This window comes from Oscarella lobularis, chromosome 20 (assembly GCF_947507565.1).
Source record: "Oscarella lobularis chromosome 20, ooOscLobu1.1, whole genome shotgun sequence".
In the NCBI taxonomy this organism is placed as follows: Eukaryota; Metazoa; Porifera; class Homoscleromorpha; order Homosclerophorida; family Oscarellidae; genus Oscarella; species Oscarella lobularis.
In genome coordinates this window covers 716,413-740,367 of record NC_089194.1, presented here as the reverse complement: position 1 = coordinate 740,367, position 23,955 = coordinate 716,413, and the positions used below count along the sequence as shown (strand labels likewise).

The 23,955-nt window shown below is 44.0% G+C and overlaps 1 protein-coding gene across 4 annotated transcripts; it reads right to left on the bottom strand.

The window, feature by feature from the left end:
- Positions 1-391: 391 nt before the first annotated feature.
- Positions 392-23,889, bottom strand: LOC136199086 (E3 ubiquitin-protein ligase rnf213-alpha-like). Of its 4 annotated transcripts, none has more exons than XM_065989199.1 (53): positions 23,238-23,889; positions 23,016-23,123; positions 22,787-22,918; positions 20,100-20,222; positions 19,891-20,043; positions 19,630-19,839; positions 19,382-19,579; positions 19,270-19,330; positions 19,081-19,217; positions 18,134-19,031; positions 17,895-18,080; positions 17,475-17,671; positions 17,126-17,421; positions 16,817-17,073; positions 16,547-16,771; positions 16,309-16,495; positions 16,191-16,252; positions 15,810-16,131; positions 15,663-15,761; positions 15,497-15,613; positions 15,255-15,450; positions 14,881-15,192; positions 14,251-14,828; positions 14,033-14,192; positions 9,392-13,918; positions 9,076-9,343; positions 6,725-9,009; positions 6,493-6,674; positions 6,189-6,425; positions 5,938-6,128; positions 5,770-5,872; positions 5,437-5,540; positions 5,198-5,377; positions 4,888-5,142; positions 4,715-4,838; positions 4,277-4,663; positions 4,089-4,211; positions 3,912-4,028; positions 3,608-3,856; positions 3,471-3,555; positions 3,381-3,415; positions 3,076-3,330; positions 2,831-3,017; positions 2,676-2,770; positions 2,565-2,622; positions 2,319-2,500; positions 2,129-2,267; positions 1,810-2,080; positions 1,550-1,757; positions 1,427-1,501; positions 1,093-1,380; positions 861-1,036; positions 392-797 (listed from the first exon to the last, which is right to left on the bottom strand). In XM_065989199.1, exons 1-53 carry the CDS (start codon positions 23,506-23,508, stop codon positions 659-661), a joined length of 17,010 nt encoding a protein of 5,669 aa, XP_065845271.1. In that variant the 5' UTR covers positions 23,509-23,889; the 3' UTR covers positions 392-658. The 4 variants fall into 4 exon arrangements, with proteins under 4 accessions (XP_065845271.1, XP_065845273.1, XP_065845274.1 ...); XM_065989201.1 differs by having other exon boundaries at positions 19,270-19,327; XM_065989202.1 differs by having other exon boundaries at positions 19,894-20,043.
- Between the last annotated feature and the right edge of the window lie 66 nt (positions 23,890-23,955).

Genomic DNA, 23,955 nt, shown 5'->3' with positions numbered 1-23,955 from the left:
CATGCTTTGGGTGCTATATCCTTCCGCAAACCTTGAAACTTCAGGAGACGGTAGGGTAAACGGCTTTTTCCGTTTTATCAGAGACCATTATTACCCTACAATATACGGGTATGACTAATGTTCAATGCCCGTATGACCAAAGTTTTGTGGCAAGAAAGTTTTGGGTAGGTCTCCTATTTTTCGAAGCAGTTGCGTAAAAGAAAAATTTTGTTCTTGCTTTATCCCGCTAAATCCTTTCCACGAAGATTTTTTCATCGACAGCGGCTTAGCAACTTGTTACGATATTGACAATTTTGTAAAAATAGTCGAAAATTACTGGCATGTGAGTGATTTATTGATTGCGTTTCTTCAGTTGATTGTTTGCGCAGCAACCCGCCTTTTCAAAGAATAATTACAGATACAGAGAAATTTTTTCCTTCTTTAGATGTCACTAAACACGTACAGACATAGACATTTACCTAGAAACATCCGAGACAATACCAAAAATTATCCCTGACATTCTGACCTAATCAGTATAATCATGCAAGATTTTGACAAATGAAAACCAGTGCACGTCTAAGGAGCTACAACAAAGAAGTAAAACATATAAAGACAATTGCTGCAAATAAACTAAACGAGCAAATGCTAGACAGTCACACAGAAATGAAATGCAAGTGCACTAACAACGATCCAAACTGTCTTGAAGGTGAACAGCAGTGCTCCAGCAGTGCAATAAATGACGGAGCAACAAAGCCTCTGGACAACGCTCTGATCCTTCCAACTCTGATTGACATAATTCGTCCAAAGCGTCTTTGATTCTACACGAAGGACAATAAATAAATTAAGGTAATTTGTGCACTTCATGCAGTGCTCTTGCTTACACGTAATCTTCAAATCCCTTGACCTCACTCTTATTTCTCACTTGAAGCAGAGCCAGTTCCATAATTTCGCTCATGAAAAGATTGACATTAATCGTTCTCAGATATTTTTCTAATTCCTGTTTCAATTCGTTGTCCATGCCATCTTTGTAAACGGCAGGAAGGTCTTCAAAAGGATCCTACAACCGATTAGCAATGCTATAAAAGAATAATTTAATAGTCCAGCAAAGATTACCTGATAATTCAGCGCCAATCTTTTTCCCTTTTCCACCGCTGCGATTCTCCAAAGAGATAAAACGTGCTTCAGACGGCAATGCTGTCGCGCTTTAGGACTGACAAGACCCTGATCTTCGGGCATTCTCAATGTAGAGTGCAAATAGTCGTGAATGAGCTTTTCCTTGTCGCCTCCAGTTGAAACAATGAAGCCTAAAAGAACATCAAGGACTGAGAGCACGCTATAGATGTCTGTCAAGTTAGGAAGTTCGCTAGCGATCTGCCGCGAAACAGCTGGCGCCAGATTGGCCTAAAAAAGCAATCTTATACAGTTCATAAAGTTAGATAAATCGAACTTGAGGAACTTTATGCCTAATTTTTACAAAGAGCGCTGTTGTATACAGATCTCCGCTGAACGAAAACTCACGAGCCTAAAAATATTGAATTTAAACACAATTGTAGGAAGAATCGATCATCACCTCAAACTGTATTTGCGGTTTTCCTGTTAAAAAACGATCAACCAATTGGCGTTCAATTCCCGCAAAATCGTATGATATGTCACATCCTTTCCCAACTTCCAAGGAATAATTGCAGTGAGATAGCACAAGCGGAATTAAATTTTTTTCTAGATCGTAAGAAATGAGTTGTGTCGAAGTGATTTCTCTCATTGGAATTTTGGGACCCAACCTAAATATAAAATGAAAAGGCATCATGCAAAGCTGTCTCAATAAAGCCATACCCAGACATTCCACTTAGACTCCGGAATCGAGCAACGAACTCGTTGTGCACGCAGTTGATCAAATAATCAACAAGCGACATAGAGCATGTTCCCGGGCCTTTAGTTGTCGGCAGCAAAAACGAAACGGAAGTTTCAAGCGAAATAACTCGGGGCATCTTATCTTCAGCTTTCTTCGGCTTGAGGCGACCGTGTTCAAAGATTTCAGGACACAGGTAATGCCAAACACTGCTGAAAACTTGCAGCAAATCTTTGAACTCTCGTTGTTCATGGTCTAAGCATATTAGGCAAATATATGAAGGCTACGAAAGGCCAAGCTTACCTGGCAACTTCTTCAAAAAGTTACCAAGTGTGAGGGCTTTTGCCTCTTGAAGTGACAGTCGGTGGTGATATTTGTCCAAGAGTAACCGCTGCAATCGCAGAATTTTTGGCAAATGGCGCAAGTATCTAATGTTTCTTTCCTAAAGGACTAAAGTTTACGCTTAGACTTTGTCCAACTATTTTTAACTTGCTTCTTTCAAGAACTCCTTTAATATTTTCGGTTGCGCTTCAGGTCTGCCTGAGTACTGCTGATTCAGAGTAACTTTTAGATGTGCAACAGTAACTTGAGCTCGGTATCGCCACAAAGAAGGAGGTGAGGTCGACCCAGGAGGACTCTCCACTTCGTAAAGCCACCGCAATAACGGGCAATTTCCTTTGAAAAAAAAGACGGGCAATGAACAGCAAGAACACTGAGAAGTAAAAGACGTAATACATACCAACTCTGTCGTCCTTTGTAACTAATGTCATCCACTCGCCCATGGTTTTTCCCATCGTCTAAAAAACTAAAAATCAAAAACAGCGATTTTCTTTTGTGTAGCGAGAGAGACCAGCAACAATGGCTCAATGTATGTGACGTTGAACGTTTTCTCCCACATCTGCCGGTCTTCTTTTGTTTGCAATAAACAAGTACTTTCAAATTGTTCTACAGTACAACATTACAACTCATCGTCAAGGTTGGTTATAGCAGAAATTCTAAGATTACCATCCCGCCGATAAAGGACAATTCCATTGAGTATCTGATGAATGACAGCACATCCATCATCCGAAGTCTGACCAATGGCTTGGGCAAACGCCACTATGTCCTTTTCAAAATGCTTCCAAAAGAAACTAGGTAAATCGCCATCCGGAACTGCTGGACGAACTATCTGAGCAAAAGATTCTAGCGAGTCCTAAAACAGGGTATAATTCAAGATCCGACACTTAATAAGGTTAATGGTAGTTTTCCACCTGGTCGGCGTTGCAAGACGCCCACATTAGCGCTGCATGCATCAGAAGACGTATGATAGCGCAGGAAGGAGATGAAAGATCACGTTCTGGTGCTACCAGGTCAGGTCGAGCATCAGCTTCACCAAGAACATGACCCTTCTCAGTGGCATCGTCCACTCTTTCCCCTGGCACGTTGCCTTCTGCTAATTCGAGGAAGCTCGCGGCGCCTATTCGAGCTCCACAGTGACATAATCCCTTTTCAACAGCTCTGCCGCACTAAGATGCAATTAAGTACGGGAAAAGCCTTCGAAAGACTACATTCCTACATTATCAATAAAGTAAGGGTGGCCGTTGGGACACACTAGATAGTCGATTTAACGTCAGAGTAAACCACGCAAAATAATTATGATTTTTACTATGCCACTTCGTTCCTTTATCGCCCCTTGCAGCTCCTTTCACAGCCAAAAAGTTGTCGTCAGGCATGGTAGGAAAAAAGGAAGACTAAACGCATCGATTAATTATAAGCAGGGACTTAACCTAAATGAAGGGTTACTCTCAACATTTCGGGGTTTTTCATCATATAGATCAGCGGCTTCATCAACAGATTATCAGCTGTCTCTATTGCCAACAACACGTGCAAAGCTACTGCAGCGGCAGACCTTATTCGTGAAGGCTGGCTAGGAGCCACAACAACAGCCTTCGGAGCACGAGTTCCACCCAATGAATTGTCAATTAATTGATTTCCGACATTTTCAGCCCAGCAAGGAAGAGTACGGCAAAACTCTCGGAGTACGTTTCGAACCTTACAATTAATCTCACAGCATGCGCAGAACGATCACCATAGTCACATTCCTTACCTCTTTTCCAACGTGTCGAGACACATCTTCGGAAGCTTCTCGCATTGTCACCTCTCTGTAGATGGAAAGAAGTATAAACGCTGTCTTTGCGTGACCTTTCACATCATGTGGTAGACTCTATATAACAGCAAATATTGCATACCTTGCGGCGCTAATAATCTAGAACATGCAAACTACCTCAACGGAATCGGATAGAGGAGCGGAAGACGCTGTAAAAACGCTTCGAGCGACTCCTTCACGAACAAGCTTGTACGAATTTCCAATAGATGCACAGTAATCAAACTCAACTGCTTCATTCTCCTTAATTAAAACAAAAGGCAGCGTAATTAGGAAAAATATTAAGAACGGTTGCCAAACAAAATTACGTCCGTGTAGTGTCGTATGGCATTCTCGAGCCATAAAAACTGATGAATATGAGACAATTTGGATAAGACATCAGTTCCGCTTTTCCTAACAAGCTGCTTCAGTAGAAACAAGAGACGATGTGGATCGTTTTGATCAGATAATAATTTCTCAACCATGCGGAATACGGCGATGCGCTCTCTAGGGAGAGGACTACCGCGTGGTTTACGAAGCTGTTGCAAAATCCATTCAGCAACCACACGAAGGCTAAAGCGAGTGCTTGCAACGCTTTGAAGGTAAGCAAGACTATGTTGCTCGGCATGGAGATTTTCCAGGACCTTGGTTAATTCTCTTGAAACGAGAAACAACAGATGCTGAGGATTCCCACTTGAAGCACAATCCAGTGAATCCTACGAAATAACAAATATGGGATTAGAATAAATGCAATATCTGAAACTTGCCTCTACGCATTGAACAAATATGACTCTAAGATCCATTATGTACTCCGCGCCGTCTGCATGACACTCGATGACTTTTTGAGTTTCTTGCAGGTAGTTATGCACGAGACCTTTAGTCTCGTCTTGGCTAAGAAAACGATCGTTTGGAAAGACAAACTATCTAGAATTTTTAACACCTGTATCGAAGCAACAGCTGCAAAAGGAAAGAGCGCACTACGGGAGTGCTATCTACGAAAAGCAGAAACTCTTTGTCCTTTGGTGTTTCTTCTCCCAGTTCTATTGTTCCACGGGTGATCAAAGTCATGAGAAGACGGACAACGTCGGAGGCGGGGGCTTTCTGAGCTTGCGCGTTAAAAGTATAAGCAGAAACCAACTCCATGAAAAAAGACGTGCAACACCTCTTGAATGTTAGAAAGCTGTCTATTTTTTTTCTGCAAAAATAGAAATCAAGCGCGTATCAGAATATGAAAGCCACAATGTACCCACTTCAAATCCACAGATATCTGGAATTCCTGGTTCTGCACTAAAGTTCCACAGTCAGGGCAAGGAAAATTCGTCCCATTGCTCGACATGTTGGTTAAACACAACAGGCAAAAAATATGCTCACAAAGCAACTGAACCGGATTTTTCCACAGTTTTTTGCAACACAAGCATTGTTTACTAGATCTACAAAAACAAAACGAATTAACTAAAAGCCCTAACAATCGCAATTACTGTTGCCTCACTGAAACATTTTAGAAAAGCAGTCTTTGCTGGCGTCATGAAGGAAGTGTAGTAAAAGATTGATGGTTTCAGCAGTTCTGAAATCCGGTGTTTCATTTTCAATATTCTAAAAAATGCTCTTTATCAGCTGTAAAACAATTAGATGTGCTTTTTAGAGCGAATTTAAAAGTTATTATTGTATTCAGAAACTTAGAAAAGAACATCAATACTTGCCACTGTTAGCACTATGCCAACGTTACCAATTTATCGTGCGTTCAAATCAAACTATTAGGAGCTGTAAGGAATTTTTGACAGCCTGCAGGAAAGCACCAAAAAATACGCAGAAAAGTAATTACCTTCCACAAAGTGCAACCAGTTTTAGCAACAAATTCACTTTCTGCCAACGGCTTAGCGTGCACAAAATAAAGCCGAACAGTGCAAATTTTGGTCCACATTACGCTACAACACAGAAACCAATGTCATGCGGATATTCAGTCACATGGAATTAAGATCAGAATCCTTACCGGGCTCTTTGGAAATTGTCTGACCGTTCCGGTAAATCGTCTAGGATTGGTAGTGCTAGCCAAGCGTCTAGAATCGGCTTAGCTTCCTGCACGCGCTGCATCCATTTATTTCTCGTTCCCTGAAGAAGCAAATCAGTTGAACTTGGATAAAGGCGTTCTAGGAAAAGTTTGAAGGCAGCGGAGTCCAAATTCTTTAGAAAAGAAAATATTAACTTAGATTGGAAAACCAATTTACTGCTCAAATACGGTACCATTTCTTGAGAATTATCTTTTCCCTTCTGTCTGCTAAGAAAAGAAAGAACGCTAGCATCAATACGAGATAATTCAGAAAAGTGTTTGAGGCGAATTCTTATATAGTCGTGCGCCACGTGAACGGCGGGAATCGTCAAGACTTTAGTTGACAACGTTTCTTCGGCTGTCAAGATATCCTTTCCGTACGATGCAGCACGAAGCTCCTTGAAACCATTGACGATGGCCGCAACAACAAGCTGCAACAGATATCGCAATTTAAGTCTACTTCAATACAAGACTATTTACGTAAACCGAGTGACTTACAGAGTGCACTTCTCCGTGGCAAGCGCAAGGGTAAACCATGTATACAAAATCAGCCAAGTATGCTGTTACCAGTTCATCTCGAGCTTCCGGAAATGACAAATCTACGTCACGAATCAAACTCCCTAGAGGACTTTCGTCGAAAACGTGCTGCATAGCGTTCAACAAATTTTTCGTTTCGAGGCCTATAGAGAACATTTCTGCAAAACAACACTCAACTTATAAAAGCACGTACCAGTGCGTTCTTTTGTTTTCTCAAGCATTATATCTATTTCCATTTTGAGGTTCCCTGAGAATGGAAACTGTGCGACAAACGGTTGCTCTTGAAATCCGTGGTTCTTAACTAAAACCCGCGGTCGAGCTTGAGCATTTTCACCAGGCGACAAGCAGTCTTCATAGTTTAGAGACAGCAGCCCACGGCAAGAAAAAATGTCAATCCATAAAATGCTAACCCAGTTGGGAACAGTAGTAGCTTTTGCGTTCCGAAGTAAGAACAAGTTTGAGTTAGCATCCATAAACGCTATCATTTCAGCAAAGACAGGGGTGATGACGCGGACAATTTTAAGCCAAAGTGATTGTCGAAACGTGCCTCCAGCTTGAATGCTATCCTGGCTACGCGCTTCAATCTTCACCCATTCCAGGGCGCTATCTTCGCTACCCCTCCCCTCTTTCTCTTTCAGCAACCTGACAACGCGACGTTTCAGCTCATTGAAAAATCTTATAACATGAGTTGGAGCCGATGTCTCGTCCTCAGGAATTAGACTGAATAGCAAACTGATTCGCTCATTGGCTGATTCAGCTGATGACGACTCATCATCAAGATGGTCAAGTCGACTAACAGACCCGTGAATACATTCGCGAAGAACTGGCGCTGCGCTGAGAACACAACCTACCGAACTGTTAGTTGGCAAATTCTCGCTTTCAGAATCATTCAACTGTATTTCGCTTTCTCGTGGGTCTCCAAAGAGAGAGCTGATTTTGCGACCTACTAATGACGTTATTGGCGGTTGCGTCGCATGACTGACTGGTAAATCGTCAATGTGAACTTCAGTCCAGGCACCTCCTTGAAAACCCAAGAATGAGCCGCCCGCTATGCGGGGAAGATGAACGACAACGACAACGTGCCGATTGACCACAAGTTTGTTAGAAAAACTCCGCCTGCGAATAGCATTTTCTTGTTCCTCCTGCACAAGGTAGCGAGCACATGCTACTAAATCTCCGTTAATGTCTCCGGCTTCGCACAAGATAATCAGAATGGCATCCAAATCATCGGGTCGCGAGTAGAAGTCTCCGACTCGAGAGCAGAACTGCTGTTCAGTATCAAATTGTTGCAACGATATCGACTCCGTCCGAAGCCCAACGCGAGCTTCAACATCGCGAATATTTTCCGTCGACAAAAGTCGGGAATGGGTTGTGATTTGAACGAGAAGGCTCGATCTCTCTCTTTGAAATTGATGTTTCAGGTAGCTAGCTAAATTTGAATGCTCTTGTCGCTCGAAGTAAACGTCCCACAATGCATCCGCTTGATTGTGCAAAGATGATGCCGGCAAGCGGGCAACCGCGTCAGGCGTGGCACACCGCAAAAGCGAGCAACAGGCGTCATCAATTACCGTTTTCTCCCAGTTTTCGTCTCCTGTGCCTGAATCCAATTCACTTCGACCATCCTCCTCGGCAATACGATGACACGCCCGAAGGATGACAGTAGCGACAGCGTCTTTGTGGTATCCCATAAAAGCGTCACCCGGCTTAAAACGGCTTTTTTGACGACCTTTCCCTTGCTCACGCCAATCTACTTCAGCAAATTGTTTAACCCACAGACAAATGTTGTCTACCATTCGCTGCTGCTGGCCAGTGAGAATAGACGACATAGCAAGAAAGTGTTTCTCCATGCGATTAATAAGAGGAATAGGATAGTCTTTGTAGACGACGTCACGATCTGCAATCAGGATCAATCGAAAATTTTTGTGTACTTGGCACTTGACGCGATGGCTACCCAAGCCCAAGTCAACAAATCTCTGACCACCGTGGTAGACGTAATACTGATTCAGAGCGTCGTAGAGACTTTCGTATAGTTGCTCAAGGTTCAGAAGAACAACTGTCCGGCCGGTTGCCATGCAGACTTTTACGCGATTGATGGTTCGACAAATCTGGGTGTATTCCTGATCTTTTGAAAAAGAGCTCCCGAAAATAATAACAGGATCTTCACCGACGAGAAAGCGCTGTCGAACGATGTTGAGAGCCGCGTAGTTTTCCGTCAGCAAAAGAAGATAACGGCTTTCTTCAGTATCCACGAAGTCGGTGTCTTTTTTTAGGCTCGCTTTGATAAGTCCTGCCGAGCTGCAATCCGGTGCGAAGTCATGGCCGCCAGCCGAAGAAAGATTAACAAGATGCTTGTGAAAAATTTCGACAGAGTCAATTCCATCCAAACCACCAAAATTACGCTTGATTGCGTGAAACATTTGGTCCCACGTGGGAGGTTGCTCAGTCATTTTGCAGAATGAAAACATCATTTTCACAAGACTAAAATAAAACATGAGGGAAGCGCCATTATAAAAAAGGACATTGAAAATATGCAGACACGTGTACCTGTAGAAATCTCGAAGGCCAAAAAACTCCCTTTCCTTTTTCTTCTTGGCTTCTTGGCAGATCTCGAGATAAGCGCTTGCCATGCCTGCTATGTACGGTTCCAAGTGGCGCTTAGTGCGACCGTCAGTGCTACATATTCCTAACGCACTAACAATCAGCTCCTGGTCGCTAGGCACTTCTCTTTGTACGAGGATTCCGCGATTCATCTTGGCTGGATCAAGAGCCCAATTCGATATCCCAACGAATGCAACTCGATTAGATGGTAGATCTACAATGACAATAAAGAAATAAACTGTACCTAACCTGACAATTTAACCTTCTTCACTGTCATCTGCTCCTGCAGTTCCGTCGTCCAGCAAAGGATGCAAAGCTTTAAGAGGAAGGCGAGGAGAATCTTCTGCCAATCCCACTTCATCGAGTACAACACATGCAACAAATTTATCAAGATCGTTTTCTTTCTGCATTCGTTGACACTGACTAAAGGTGCTGATAATACCTCCTGCCGTTGAAAGCTGACTGCACTGGTAGGAAACCATATGAACCTGTTTGAGCCGCCTGAACAGATCAGTGCTTGACAAGTCTCCGCGCATGGCATTTTTCACCACGTCTTTAGCCAGAGACTTGGAGCTCCCTGGCTTTCCCACGAGAAAAAGAGGAATACGAAGATTAATACAAACAACCATCATGAAAACATTCTCCTTCAGAGCGTGGTTCTTCCCTATCTTAGGAGGCAATTCTAATTCGTCCAGAAAAGCTGACTGGCAATACTCAATCTCCCTCCTCATCTGCGCAGAACCACCTTTAAGCGCGCAAGGTGGCGAGAAGAATTTACACACTTCTTCACGAAACTGTTCGCGCTCCTGCAGGCGAGCTTGGTAGCAGACTCCTAGAGACAGAACAAGAGAACGGGTGAGAGTATCGAGAGGTGAAATTTGTTGCTCGATTGGCAATGTTTTCTCGGCTTTGCTGTACGCTTTCTCTATATATGGTTCAAGAGCCTCGTCCAGTGTGTAAAACCAAGCCATCACCATCATTGCTCTTTCGACGTCGCGTAAACTGACAAAACTGCACTCGTCATTTCGAGATCGCATATAGTTCTGTGACGCTGCAAGCACGTTCGTAACGACGTCAATCATAGATTCAATGCGGGGAAGAGATTTCTGTACCAACACGTAGCGCGAGACGATCTGGCTTATGTAAGCCTTTTCTGCATCTGGTTTAAGTTGTCCGAAATCCCAAACAAGGGCTTTTACGCTGTCTGGCAAGGGATGAACTCTGTAAACAAGCTGTCTCAATGGAATTTGCCCTAGCCTGTCTTCCGTGTCGCCCGTACGAACGTGGTATCCCAAACCTGCCGCCTCTAACTTTTCAATCATGACTTCCGTATGCTTTCGGTATGGATTGCACGCCGCTATGACATGAAGATCATGACCTAGTCCGCGGATCTTGTGTCCGTTGACTCGCTTATCACACATAATTTCTTTGATCAATCCAACCGCGTCAGTTGTGTTTGCTTCATCAAAGAAGAGCACAGTTTTCACTTGATGCAGTCGATAATTTGCTTCAGCTTTGACTTCAGCTTCGTGAACCTTAAGCATGATGTCTTTACGAGTTACACCACCGTGAACTTTCATAAGAAAAAGATTTTTGATGTTTGTAGCTTCCTGTGACTTGCACTGAAGCCGGCACATGTAGCGTATGAGACGCGTCTTCCCGCACCCCGTCTCTCCCATAACAACAACTGGTATGCCGCAACGAAGACGCATGTGAATTGCTAAAATTTTAATGACGTTATCAACAGTCAGTTCATAAGTCGGGTCAGGATCAGGGCAGAAGTTCAAACCCATTACGTTGCATAGAGCGGCAATTTTCTCTTCCTTTGACCATTGCTCATAGTCTTGCTGAAGTCTAAACCCTTGCGTGTGAAGAGCGGCACTGAGCTCACGAGTCATTATCTGTTCATCAAGTATTTCTCTGGTGCGCATGTGCACCAGCTGCCCTCTTCTAGTTATTCGCAAACCGACAAACGTCATGGATTGCCGATCTTCGTTGAAAAACAGATAAGGATGAGGATCTTGCTCCCATTTGCGACGAAGCAAGTAATGAGAAAGACTTCCGGCATGCTGAGATGTACCGAGGTCGATGTTTAGCGATGGAGTAGAGAAATCTTTTGACATTCTAATCATTAACTTCATCACAAAACTTTTGAATCCAGGCAGGTCTTCTCCCGATGCTTCTTGACTGCAAAAATCGCTACTCTCACAGTCAAGAAGCTGATTGCTCAGAAAATTAACAAAATGTTTTAAAATTGCCCAGGAAGGATTTTGCACTCCACAGCTTCTTAGCAACGTCTCAAGACAAACTGGTGGCGTTCCTTCCATCGATCCTACAACAAATTTGAATTTTTCTAAGCTTTGACCGCTGAGATATCGCGTCAGATACTGAAAGGTGCGCTGAAAATTTGAATTTCCGAATTCGCGTACATCTAGAGAGGGATCTTCAATACGAGGATTTTTCTCTTTCTTAAGAATGTCTAAGGCTGCTTCCGGTGATCCACGAGAGACATAGGGAAGGAAACACACAAACGGAACGTGCCTATTGGTCTCTTTGGCAGACGTCGTAGAAGATTCTTCTACTAGGGCTGCCTGTTCCTGGGACCACGTGCACTCCAGCACGTACATATCCGTCAACCTTCGACGCCAAACGTTTCCTTTCGAATCCATAATTTGCCCAAGAACAAGCAAATTAAACAGAAGATTTTCGAGTCCCTTCTGCCTAACTGAAGGCGATATGTCAATGTGAATTAGTCTTGAGAGCGCTTGCTTAGGAGACGGAAAAGCCGGATCCAAAGTCTCCAACATGACATCGGTATCTACCACTAAATCATGCAGAGGTACTGTTACTCTAGTTAAAGGATCCTTCCGGCCGTATTGAAGCCTACGAGCCTGTTTGTTGTTTGATATGTCATACAATTTTGATGCCATTTGATCAATAAAGAGAGTTTTCCCCACACCGGCTCTTGTTGAAAACACTACGCGAACACAGCATTTTTCGTGATCAAGGACGGACGCTGCTGGAGTCCAATCCACATTTGTAGCCGTTCGCAACTTCTGTCTAGCAGGACCATCGCGAAACTTTCTTTTGAGATATGCCTGTACTTTCCCGGGCGTTGGACAGGGCAACGCGTGCTGCTTGTACTGTTCTAGGGCGGAGACAATGTACGATCGATCTTCGTTTTCAGAGCAGCATACAACCACAAGGCGGTACTGCTCCCCTCGCTGACCGTACAAGCCTTGACCAAGTTGGTAGAGTTCTTCTACTGCATCCCGGCTAACTTCATACGTCAATCGATCTGCTCCGGCAAGACAGAATAGGCGACTCTGACTTGGATCCTTAATGGCTCGTCTCCAGAAAAGACAGATATCTTCAACAGTCGTCGTTGAGGAGCAGAGAAGGACTTCTTCAGCAGACGGGAGAGGACTATCATCGTCTTCCATGTACAAGCTCATAACTGTTTGTATCAGCTCAACTTCTGGGACAATGAAAAGATTCGGAGCACCAAGTCTAAGAAAGTCGCCCTGGAACGACCTTGAGGGCAAACGAGGTGCTGACCTAGCCAAAATCTCTAGAAACTCTCCAAGGGTCTCAAGCGACAAATATTCATCGTTTTCAGGATTAAAAGTTGCAACATCTGCTGCTAACTCGTGTTCCGGTAAAGACGGTTCCGCATCAAATACAGAAGAGTTTATGTCCATAGTTGAAAAAGAACTGTCTGGCATCTCAAAAGAAAAGTCAGACGTGTGATCGTCAACAAATGACGACGATCCAAACGCGAACGACATTTGTTCAAACCCTGACGTAGAATCGTTCTCATGTGCTGACTCCTGTCTGACACAGGCTTCTTCTAAGGATAAAGTCACGTCGTTTGACGCGATGTTTGGTTTAATGCACTCGAGGAGGCCATAAACCTTGTTAGGCAAACCGTAACTCCCATCATGAGCAAGGTGACCTAATTCTCGTCCAAGAATTAGAAGCTGAGCCATTGTGAAGTAGTTCAAATAGTAGTACGTCATTCGAGTGTTTGCTAAGTCCTCTTTCCATTTCTTCAAGTCAGTTTCCATTTCCAAGGCGACGTGACGCATTTCCTGACAAAGCTCTTCAACCTGCTTCAACTGAACGTTGTTTTCGTCGCCTGGGTCGTTCGGGCGATTCAGTGGCGACACGCAATCAAACGATTTTTTCCAGTTGAGATACTTCACGTGCCCCGCTCTGCACAGCGCTACGAAATTGAAAGCCAAACGAGTCACATGCTCTAGAGTGTCGACAAAAACATTCACTTCATTTCGCCGTTCGTCTTTATACCCTGATATAAGTATCAGTTTGCTCTGAAGATCCTGAAGATCACTTAGATAGTATTTCTTCAAACTAACTGCGGGTTCGGTTTCTCTAATGAGAAGGCTTATGCAATCCGAAACACTCTGTGGAGTTTCTTTTGAACGGCATCCTAAGACGTATTGACCCATAGAATTGATCACTTCCACTTCGGAAAAAGAAGAAATTTCTACAGAACCAAGAGATTCCTTCATTATTTTAAAGTCACGAAGGTCTTTCGCCGTGTCACTCCACTTTTTGGGAATATCTTTATCTCTCTCCAGCTTGTTAAACACAGCCTTACAGGCTACTTGAAATTGGTCCAAAAGAATGTCAGCCCTTATATCAAACAGAAGAGACGAAAAGCCAGAGCAAGCTGCTCTAAGATGAGCTACTTTGATTGCCTCGTAGTCTCCTTCGGCACTCGACCTTGTTCCCGCCAGTTCAACAAAGGTTTCAAGCTCTTTCCATTCTACGTAAAAAAGAATTTGATAATCACGAAGACTTCGGTCTAAAGCCGGTCACATTTGCCACCCCGTTCGGAGGGTAGGCAGTAAAACGTGCTCGGCTACAGCTGCCCACTAACCTTCTAATTCTTCTCTAACCCAAGCGACAAGATGATCGCATTTTGCGAATTGTTCTAAACAAGCGATTTCCTCTTCTTTCATGTCAGTAAGAAAGCGACTGGCCAGCACAAGGTCGTCTGTCATTACTGACAAGGGTTGATTTAAGAACTCCGCGGAATTCTGCCGGTCACATTTAAACGAGTTAGGCAAATGCAACATAAATCAAAATTTGATGTACCTGCTCTTGCATTTTCTCCACAGCTGGAAACCTTTCAATCTTGAGCACGTCACACACATGAAGAACGGCAGTAGCTGCACTAGACGATTTGTTAAGTCTTGCCAACTGCAGTATCTGCTTTACTCTCTCGGGAACCCATGTTTTAGACAAAGTCGGCGCAGGGTCCATTACCATCAGTTCGTGGCATAAATCCTCTTCCTTTCCGAGTATATTCGAAAACAGCTTCCCAACGTCCTTCAAAGTGATACTTGCTTCATGCAGAGATCTGCACACTCTCTCCCAGATCTCAAAGACAGGTCGAATTATTTTTTCAACAAGTTCTTCCAAACTAAAAGGTTGCGTCACTGGCTGACCGTTGCGCTCTCGCTCAATTTTTGCTTCTTCTCCTCTTTCCGTCCACAGCTTTCGGAAAACGTCACTGTTTTGAACTTTATCCAGCGGAATTAAATACTCTCGAACATCGTTTGGCAAAGAGAAAAACGTGACACGAATGCTAGCGCCATCTGTCACTGCCAGGCTTCTCATCGCATTGTCGGAGACATCCATAATAGCACTAGCAGAGAGATCATCAAGATCGACTAAAGAGACGTGGATTAGATAAGAGGCTTTTTATAGAGGTACATATCATACCATTTCCCAGAAGTCTGCATGAATTAGCAAAACTCAAAACCGATGATCGTTCTTCATCGAAAGCTTTATATTCGAGGCGGCGTTGGGTAAGAGCGGAAATGGCTACTTGCTTAAGTTCGCTATTGTTTCTTCTGCCGTCCACGACGGAGCACATACCCAACAGCCTTTCCATGCCATTTTCCGCCAACTTATAATCACACACCGTAACAGAAGCGGAAGCTAATTCCTCAACAAACTCTACCAGTACTTGTTCTGCGCGGGCAAGTATCCGACCAACGTTTCCTCCTGACTCTTTGCCGGAAAAGAGCTCTCCTAAAGAAAAAAAACGAATTATCAAGATAAAATTAAGGCAGCCAAAGGAAAGTGAGGCAAACCTGAAAAGCGTAGGAATTTGTGCCACAGTGGCCACGTCAAAAGACCCTTTCGCCATTCACTTTTACTGGCCGCATCGTCTGGCGCATTTTTTGTTAGTAAAATTTCCAAGAGTCTGCGATGGTGACCGGGTTTTCGAGTGCGACTTTTCGCAGCTGTCATCAAAGCAACAAATGCTGCGTCTTGATTTTCTTTACTCTATTTACAGACATGATACAGAGGCGTCAAAAATAGGCAATCTCACCGAAATGAGCTTCTCCAAAGCTGATTCTGACATCTTCATAAAACATCGATCAATGATAGGGTGAAATTTCGAATCTCCCATTAGACTGTATGTCTTGAGAATTCGTTCTCCATTGCTCTAAACAAAGTTGAATGCAATCACCACAAAAAATTAAAAGGTGCATTACTTTTCCCAATTCATCCGAGAACTCCTTTTCGAGTAAATTATTCCAGCGGGCTTGAAGATCGCCATTTAGGAAACCGGTGTCAAACAGACCATCCCAGACCTACGAGAACGTGAACGCCATTTTAAAAAAAAAGATAAGAGACGCAACCTCGACATCTTGACGTAGAGCATCAGCACTTTGGGAGCGCGGTGACGAATCCCGCAACCAGCGGAAAACATCCAAGGCCGTCCTTTTTAGCACGTCGTCGACTGATGTCACATAGAACCTGGACGCTGTCGCTTGGTCGGAATATGACTCAGGTACTTCGTTTAAAAGAGAAACGTATGAGAAAACCAAATCAATCAAGCTACGGATTAGTTCCGTAGACTTTCTTTCTTTGAATTTTGAGCAAATTTTTAAGAGAAGCTGACTGCTGCCGTAAATTCCACTCCGCACTATCGCCTGAGTTGTGCTCGCTGGATTCGTATCCCTATAATGAAAGTACAACATATTCCGAACGAATCACCGAGTGTTAGCTTCGTCTCTTACAAGCTTGTCAACGCCACCTTGGCAGCTAAAGAGCTAACTAACTCCTTGTTAACAACCGACACCTTAGAAGGAAAAAATATGATCAAGAGAAAAACGGAAAAATAAAAATGCACAGTACCAGCTCGTTCTTTTCTGGTGGAGCACTATCCCATCTTTTAACCACAGCAAGGATAAAATCACAAGGATGAAGTAAATCTTCAAACTCCTTCAATTCACTGAACTTGACAACAAACAAGGCAGGTCTTGCCACAACAGGGTCAAGAGCTTTCATGGCGACAATATCCTTTTTAAAAGGCAGAAGACTCCTGAAGTATGCTATGAAATTTAAAAGTACGTTCCATAATAAAAAATCATACTTGGCTTTATAATGTTTTCGTAAGTGCTCCAATTCTTTTTCTATTCCGCTGTGACTCCACCACTCTGGCATTTTAGGGCGGAGAGAAGTTGGAAACTCAAATGGCAATGACGTTTCGCGAAGAAAGTGAATTAAGGGAATAGCGACTATCCACACAGGAGGAGGGGGAGGCTGCCTTGGTGAGCAGACGACGCGAAAAATTTTGTACACAGCCGCAAACAGAGATCTAAAATTAGTAATAACACATGATGCTACAATAAAATTTCCTTACGCTCGATCCTGAAAATTGGCCAGAAGTGAATCGTATGATCTGCATTGATGGCCGTCATACATTAACTTGAAGTTCCGAAGCAATGCATGATAATCGCCGTACAAAAGCTGGTCCTGTTTGACTTCCAAATCGTAGTGATTGATAAGAAGAGAAATGCTCAAAGCTGACAAAAGGGCATCTTCAGCCTCTTCTTCAGACATGATAAAATCCCTTCTTCCAAGCTCTACTAATTTAGGAGTCAAAATATCTGCTATGATCTAAATGCAACGTTATTTCAGCATTCTTGTTTAAAAACACAGAGCGCAATACCCGTTTTAAGCGGAGTGGAGGAAGCACGCAAAACTCTGTTAAGCCGCGCCTCTGTTCGTAGGGAAGGTTTGAAAGAGAAGATACAACGTTTTGAAATTGCTCCACAGCTTCCACGGCAGGCATGTTAAAATTTTCGCCAGAACTCTTTGGAAAAAAACCTTTCCACCTTGGCACCGTTGCGCGAATAGCCAACTCTTGGCTATCACTGCGAGCTGTAGATCCAGCAAAATAAGCCCAGCCTTTTTGGAATATGCCGGGTTCTTTCCGAACTACGTCATCGAATTTATGAAAAAGACCTACAATTAACACAATATCTTATGAACGAGTCCTTGCACAATCTTCCACGTACCTTCTTCTGCGGTTCGTAAAAACTCGGGAAGATTAAGAACACGGTTGATCACTCCTTGAGAACCGCGAAACAAAAACTCCCATTCTGGTGAGCCGTTTCTGTAAACTAAATACTTGTACGGAACACGGACCGCTTGTAACTCCTTCTCGATGTAAAACATGCCACTCAACTTCAATAATTTACCGCCATCTGTGTTCCTACAAAAAGCAATATTAAAATGTGAAGGGCAAGAACTAAAGACAAAAATAGATGTTGAGATTGTGCATATGAAAAAAAATGCCTGGATTCTGGCACATTGGGATAAAGCTAGCTTAATTTAGCGTTAAACATTCGAGAGACAACGAAAAAAATAATTCATTCGTGTGTGTGCAAAATCCTCACTGAAATATTAGTATCAAAATGACGTTGCGCTTTACTTACTCTTCGCCAACAAATTGCATGTCAACAACATTCCAATTCCAGTCTACGTACACTCTTGCACCAAATCGAATACACACTTTATGATGAACGTTTGTAGTATCGAATTCCCACTCAGGATGAAGTAAGGCATGGAAAATAACTTTAACCCCTCTTCTAGTATTAGCTCTTTCCCTCGCTTCTAAGACCCTATGCTGTCACGGTAACCAAACAAAGTATAGAACGCAAGAATTGCAAAATACCTGGTGTTTCCATTATCTAAAGGAGCACTGGTTAACGTCTGTGTACGGTCTGCACCAGATCGAGCGTCTGTCACTTGTGACACAGCTGGATTGGCAACGCTGCCATTGTTCCGTGCTTTTGCTGCATGGCGATCTGCTGCAGTATCAGATTGACAATCGTAATAAATTTCTTTGTCTTGCTGTTTTTCTGCGTCAGAATGACGACTCTCCTGGTTAGTTATCGAGGGTTCATAGATTGCGACATCCGCGCCTTTATTAGTATTCCCAAAAGAAGAGCCACTGCGCAAAGCAGAAGACTTGGCTTCGTCACTTACAGCCGCAGTAGAGCTTGGAGTAGGAGAGTCGTTATGCGGCTTTACACCCTCTGTGCCGGCTTGTGCATTGATGGTCGGTTGCGTTGCACGGGAATGAACGGTCTCTGCGCTGCTTGTCGAATGGACCTCTCGAGAAGGAGATATTGTTTGCGCGGTTTCGTGTTCGTCAGAATCCTTCTTGAAATTCTCCCTCTGTCGTGATGCCTCTTCTGCCTCTTGTGCTTGAATACCGCCTGCCACGTCCTTTTTCTCCTCAGAACTAAAACCAACCTTCTGATTGTCTTGAGGCGAAGCTGACTCAGCGACGCCTGACATCTGACCGCTCACAGGAACCTGAACCTGCTCTTCTGTTTTCGCTGAATTAGTTTCAAGTTTGTTCGTTTTATTTTCACTAGATTGCAATGCCAAAAGCTGAGCAGCTTTGGTACCAGGCGCTGTGTGATCTGCCTTTGCTTCACCAATAACTTGACGCGGATCATCTAGAGACGTGCCGGACACTTTGTGCTCTTCCATAGTTTTTGGTTCACTTAATGCTAGCGATTTATCTTTGTCACGCGCATTATCGTGGGAACAATCGTCGTCACCTAAACAACGCAATACGAAATACTGTATTTTGAGGCAAACGAAAAGCACCTGCAACCGATGCGCGCTGTAGCGCAGTTTTTGGGAAGTAGCCTTCCTTTCCGTTAACAGAGCCTCGGCACCTCCCATTAGGAAATTCTTCCAAAACTACAACAAGGTCTCCTTTGTTGAATGAAAGTTCCTCTTTCCTAAAAGACCGCAGTTACGGAATGCTACGCACCATTGACATTGCCAACTGACGTTTTCTGTTGGTAAGTATTCTGAGCATGAAGACCATAAGCAGGCAAGCTGTGGACCTCTACTAGTACAGTACATCATTTTTAATATTTTGGGCAGAACTTTTGCTGTGAACCTTTAGGCGCTGGATTCGGATTCAACCTTATCAAAATTGCTCTCATATGCCCAGTCTTCACATTCATAAATTTTAAATCACTCTCTTGAACTTGAGAGAACGATTCCATATCATCAAACCCTTCTTTAAGAAAAGCTTTGCAATATCTCCCAAATTTCTCTTTTTCTAGCCACTTTCTTACAGCATCGTCTCCATTACCTTAAAAGGTTTTCATAAAGAACAGATAAAGAATGATTGTTGCTCAAAACCTTGCTGCGGAGAGCGTGGGATCTGACTGCGCAGCCGTCCCAGGATTTTGCGCCTGTGACCTCGCAGAACTCCCATTCTATCAAAGTCGTCCTCTTCAATATTTTCGACGTATTCCAAATCATCATATCCTTCGTCAAAAAATTTCTGAAAGTATTGGCCAAGCCCCAGATTTTCAAGCCACTTTCGAAACTCCGCATTTCCTTCTTCATCTACAAGTAAAGAAATATGTTATATCATAAAAACCTTTGGATGGATAATACAACTGCTATCTGAAGCTCCTTGAATCGCAGACGACTGATTATCCGTTGCAACTTCTGATTCGACGCCCTGCAAGTCCTTTCGTGCTGACGCCCTCTGAAGGGGTGAGTTTCTGTTTGGCTCGTTCTGAACTTCTGCTACCTCTGACTCATCCTCTGCAACATACAGTAGTATTAAAAGCGTAAGTTCACAGGAAAAGAGAAGTCTTTACGTTGAAGAGACACACTTTCCTTTTTTTGAGAATCGGCCTCAGCGTCGTGAGTTACAGGATCGTGAGAAAGAGCTGAATCCAAATGAGAAGCTTCGCAGTCTGCGCCAGAAGACTGCTCCTGGTCTAAGTGTAACAGTTCTTAGAATTTAGGTGACGTAAAACAAGACAGAAGAGAAGGACTACGTATCGAACGTGGCTCCTTCGCATCATTCTCCGAAGACGCCCTACCAATTTCGGCGCTCGACCCGAGAAAAATGAGAACGGAGCGATGTCGTGTAACAATTACACTTGCTATCTTCTACGTGAAGAGTCCACACGGAACAAGAAAAGGGCTGGCTACTCGGTAAGGGGGGAGAAGGGTCTTTTGCTGCAAATATTGCGACCACCATGCATTCTGTTATACAAGTATGTATATACAAACATATACATATATCGACTGAGAGAGGCGGCTGATGCCGATCTTGGAATTTGGTAAAACTTATCGGTGGCTTGCTGAGCGTATATACATGACATGCATATATATATATTTTTTATATATATATATAATATAAACAGTATATATATATACATATATATACATAAATATATATACATAACATACATACATATATATACATAACATGTATATGTGGGTGCCTTCAGTTCAATTATCATGCATTGGTAAGAGGGCCTCGCTAGTTTAGTGTCAACATCTGCGCATGCACCAAAAATCCTCCCCCTCTTCTCTCTTATCACATGGCACGCGAGTCGATGCGCTACTTAATTTATGCAATGATTAATCGCACTGTTTCTAAAGGTTATTTATTCTGAAAAGGTTTAACCTGGAAGTGGTCAATGACCGACGATTGGTCAAGAGTCACTGCCGTGACAATTAAGAATGACGATCGCGCAATATGATGTTATTCTTATTCAGAGCACTCTGGCTGTAGTTATAGTGCAGGGCTCTGCCTCGCGCAATGACTTATGCCCTTAGTGCTCTAAACGACCTACCTAATGACACAATGCACGATGAACAACTAGTAATACAAAAAGGGCAATGCCTCGCGCACACGCGTGGTTTATGGCGGCGTACGGTTTTAAAATATACCGCTGACTTATGCTTGGATTATACACTGTAACCTGTACTTTTGCCCAATCAAATTTTGGTATATAGGCGCAGACGCTTTCTGGGCTTTCTCTGTACTCGGTGTAGACAGCTGAACACACTTTACACAGGTGTACACAGTCTACAATGGACCGGAAGCGTGACACGTGAACAATTTTGAAAGTATTTTGATTTTGACCTGCTGTAGTGACGTCGCTTCCGGGTATAGCACATGTCTTACAATGTAGTCAGAACTTGGGCAGATCATAGATGTAAATCTATGGGTAGCCTCGGAGTCCCAGACCTTCTCTCGCGTGCTTTAGGGTGGGCGTGCCGGGCGCGAGAGAAGGTCTGTTCCTTTGATCTCAAATTTGATTACGTTGCGCCCGCCTCTCACCACGTCTTCCTTCACATGGTCGCGAAGCTCAACTTCTGTACAGTGTGAGGGGATTCTTATCTAAGCACCAAATGTCTAAGCGTTCGAACTTTCGATCGAACCATCCTTTCAAACGTTCGAACCAGGCGTTCGAACGTTCAAACGTGTATTCGAACGTTCAAACGTGTGTTCGAACGTTCGAACGTTCGAACGTCCATTGGTCAAAATCCATAGTAGCAATACGGGCGGGTGTGAAACCCGGACAGGCGTAATTCGATTTTTGTGATCGCCGCTGATAGGGCACCAGAATCGGGTGCTCGTTCTCTGATTGGTCAATTGAGGTCAAGGCTAATCTATGGGCAGCTTAATGCCTTACGCGCATGCGCTCGGCGACAAGCTACAACAAGCTACTTGTAGCTGAGCTATAGAGCGGCCGCATACACGTATGCAGCGGCGTGCAACCGGTGCATCTCTGGTGCAACAAAGTAGCGCACAGCATGCCACTTTGTCGTAATCGAATTACGCGCGAAACGCACGCTAGTACCAGGAAAAACCGCCAAACACGCGAAATCGGGCTGAAAGCGGCTACACCGAAAAGCCCAGAACGGTTCTTTCGGTACGCCGCAACGATCCGGACGGCTAACGGGTCGAAAAAAGCCCGCTTTCGATGACTGGAAAGCGTGACAGACAGACAGACAAACACATGCAGACAGACAGGGTATTCGATTTTTCTCTGTACGCGATTACAAGCCTCGCGTAGACTCGCAAGCCAGGCTCTCCGTAGTGAAGCGCGCTTTAGCGCGTCCACTACTGGACAGCGCGCTTCACTACGGGAGAGCCTGAGTCTAATTCCTCGCGGCGCGCTCGGCAAAAATATATGCCATGCAACGATAAACCATATCTAAGCTGAAACCATAGATTCTATGCTGAAACCAAGACGGTGTTTACACAACCGGCGGTGATCTAGCGCAAGGAGGGGCTAGTAACTAAAAACTTCAAAGCATCGCACAGTTCGATATCTGAACTGGCAAGCAAAACGCTCCTTTGCGCGAGTCTCGTACCACGCATGAACGTGCTAACGAGAAAAAAATCCCACGCACTCAGAAGAGGGATTGGTATGAAGAAAAGAGTGAGGCCACGGCGAAAAAAGAGAAAGACTCGCAGCATGCGTGCTCGCCGGCCGGCCGTTGGGTGCAATGCCTCGGCTATCGCGATTGTATTGCTTACCAGTTTCGCCTCGTAGATTTGAGGGGTTCAAATCTCCTTCGCCTACTGAACCCGTATCGCCGTTAGTCGGGGTAGTCCCCGCTTCTCCTTCTTTTGATTTCTCTTCACTCATTTCTTGGGTTGGCAAAGGAGCTAGGGGATTGGGGAAACGATTAGGCGCCGGAACGACGTAAGACGTGCGATTCATTTGCGAGAATTGGCCCTGCGCCTTAAATAGAGTTTTTCTTACCAGTTTCGGGAGGTACATGCAAGTCTATCAGCTTTACTGCCTCGACCGAAAGCGTAGCATCGCTAGTTGTCGCTTCTGTTGTTCTAAGCGTCTGTCCACTCATTTCTTCTTGTGGGGGAGGTGGGGTTAGGGGTTAGGGGTTAGGAGCAGATGCGAATAAAAAGGATAGGGACGACACGACGTTAAACAATCATTAAAAATTACATTTGCCTTATTTCCTACCAGTTTCGGCCAGTTGATTCGATTCTTTTGGTGGCACTTCCTCTTCTAAATGCGGTGCATCGCCAGTCGCTGCTTCTCGTGCATTCAATTCCTCTCCACTCATTCCCTGTGGCGTTAGCTGCAACGGGGCTTCTCGTTGAATTGAAACGGCGTCAAACTCGCAGAAATGCTTCCTGCTTGTCTTCGAAGAAACGCATCGACGTTTGCTGACGTCATACGTCATATGACGTTTACTGACGTCATACATAATTCGGGGAAAGTGAATTTGCATTCACGTGCGAGTCGCACGGCTCCTACGAAAAAACAACGCATTCCTCTAGCTAGATAAATTCGTTCAGTTAGGTCAGGCTAGGTCATCCGGGCTCTCGATATGAGCGTCTGGCTATAAGAGAATGTAGATAGATCATACTGTCCCTCGTTTCGTCAAACTTAAAGGAGCTTCACAGCAGATGGAACAGTGACTCAGCAGGATGCATGGACGATGCGAGCTCGTTCGAAAGGGAACGATCGAAAGCTCTGAAAGAAGCACTCGATCGGTCACTCAACGAAAACGTAATGTTGCCGAGCTCTCCTCAGCGATTGCGTCATTGTCATTCGTAGAGATTTCGTCGGAGAATTGTGCCAGAGATTAGGGTTAGGCAACAGGATGGTCGAAGCGTTCGCGCGTGCGCCTTTGAGTCACTTGACTATGCACAGGAACCGCATGGCTACTAGCCTC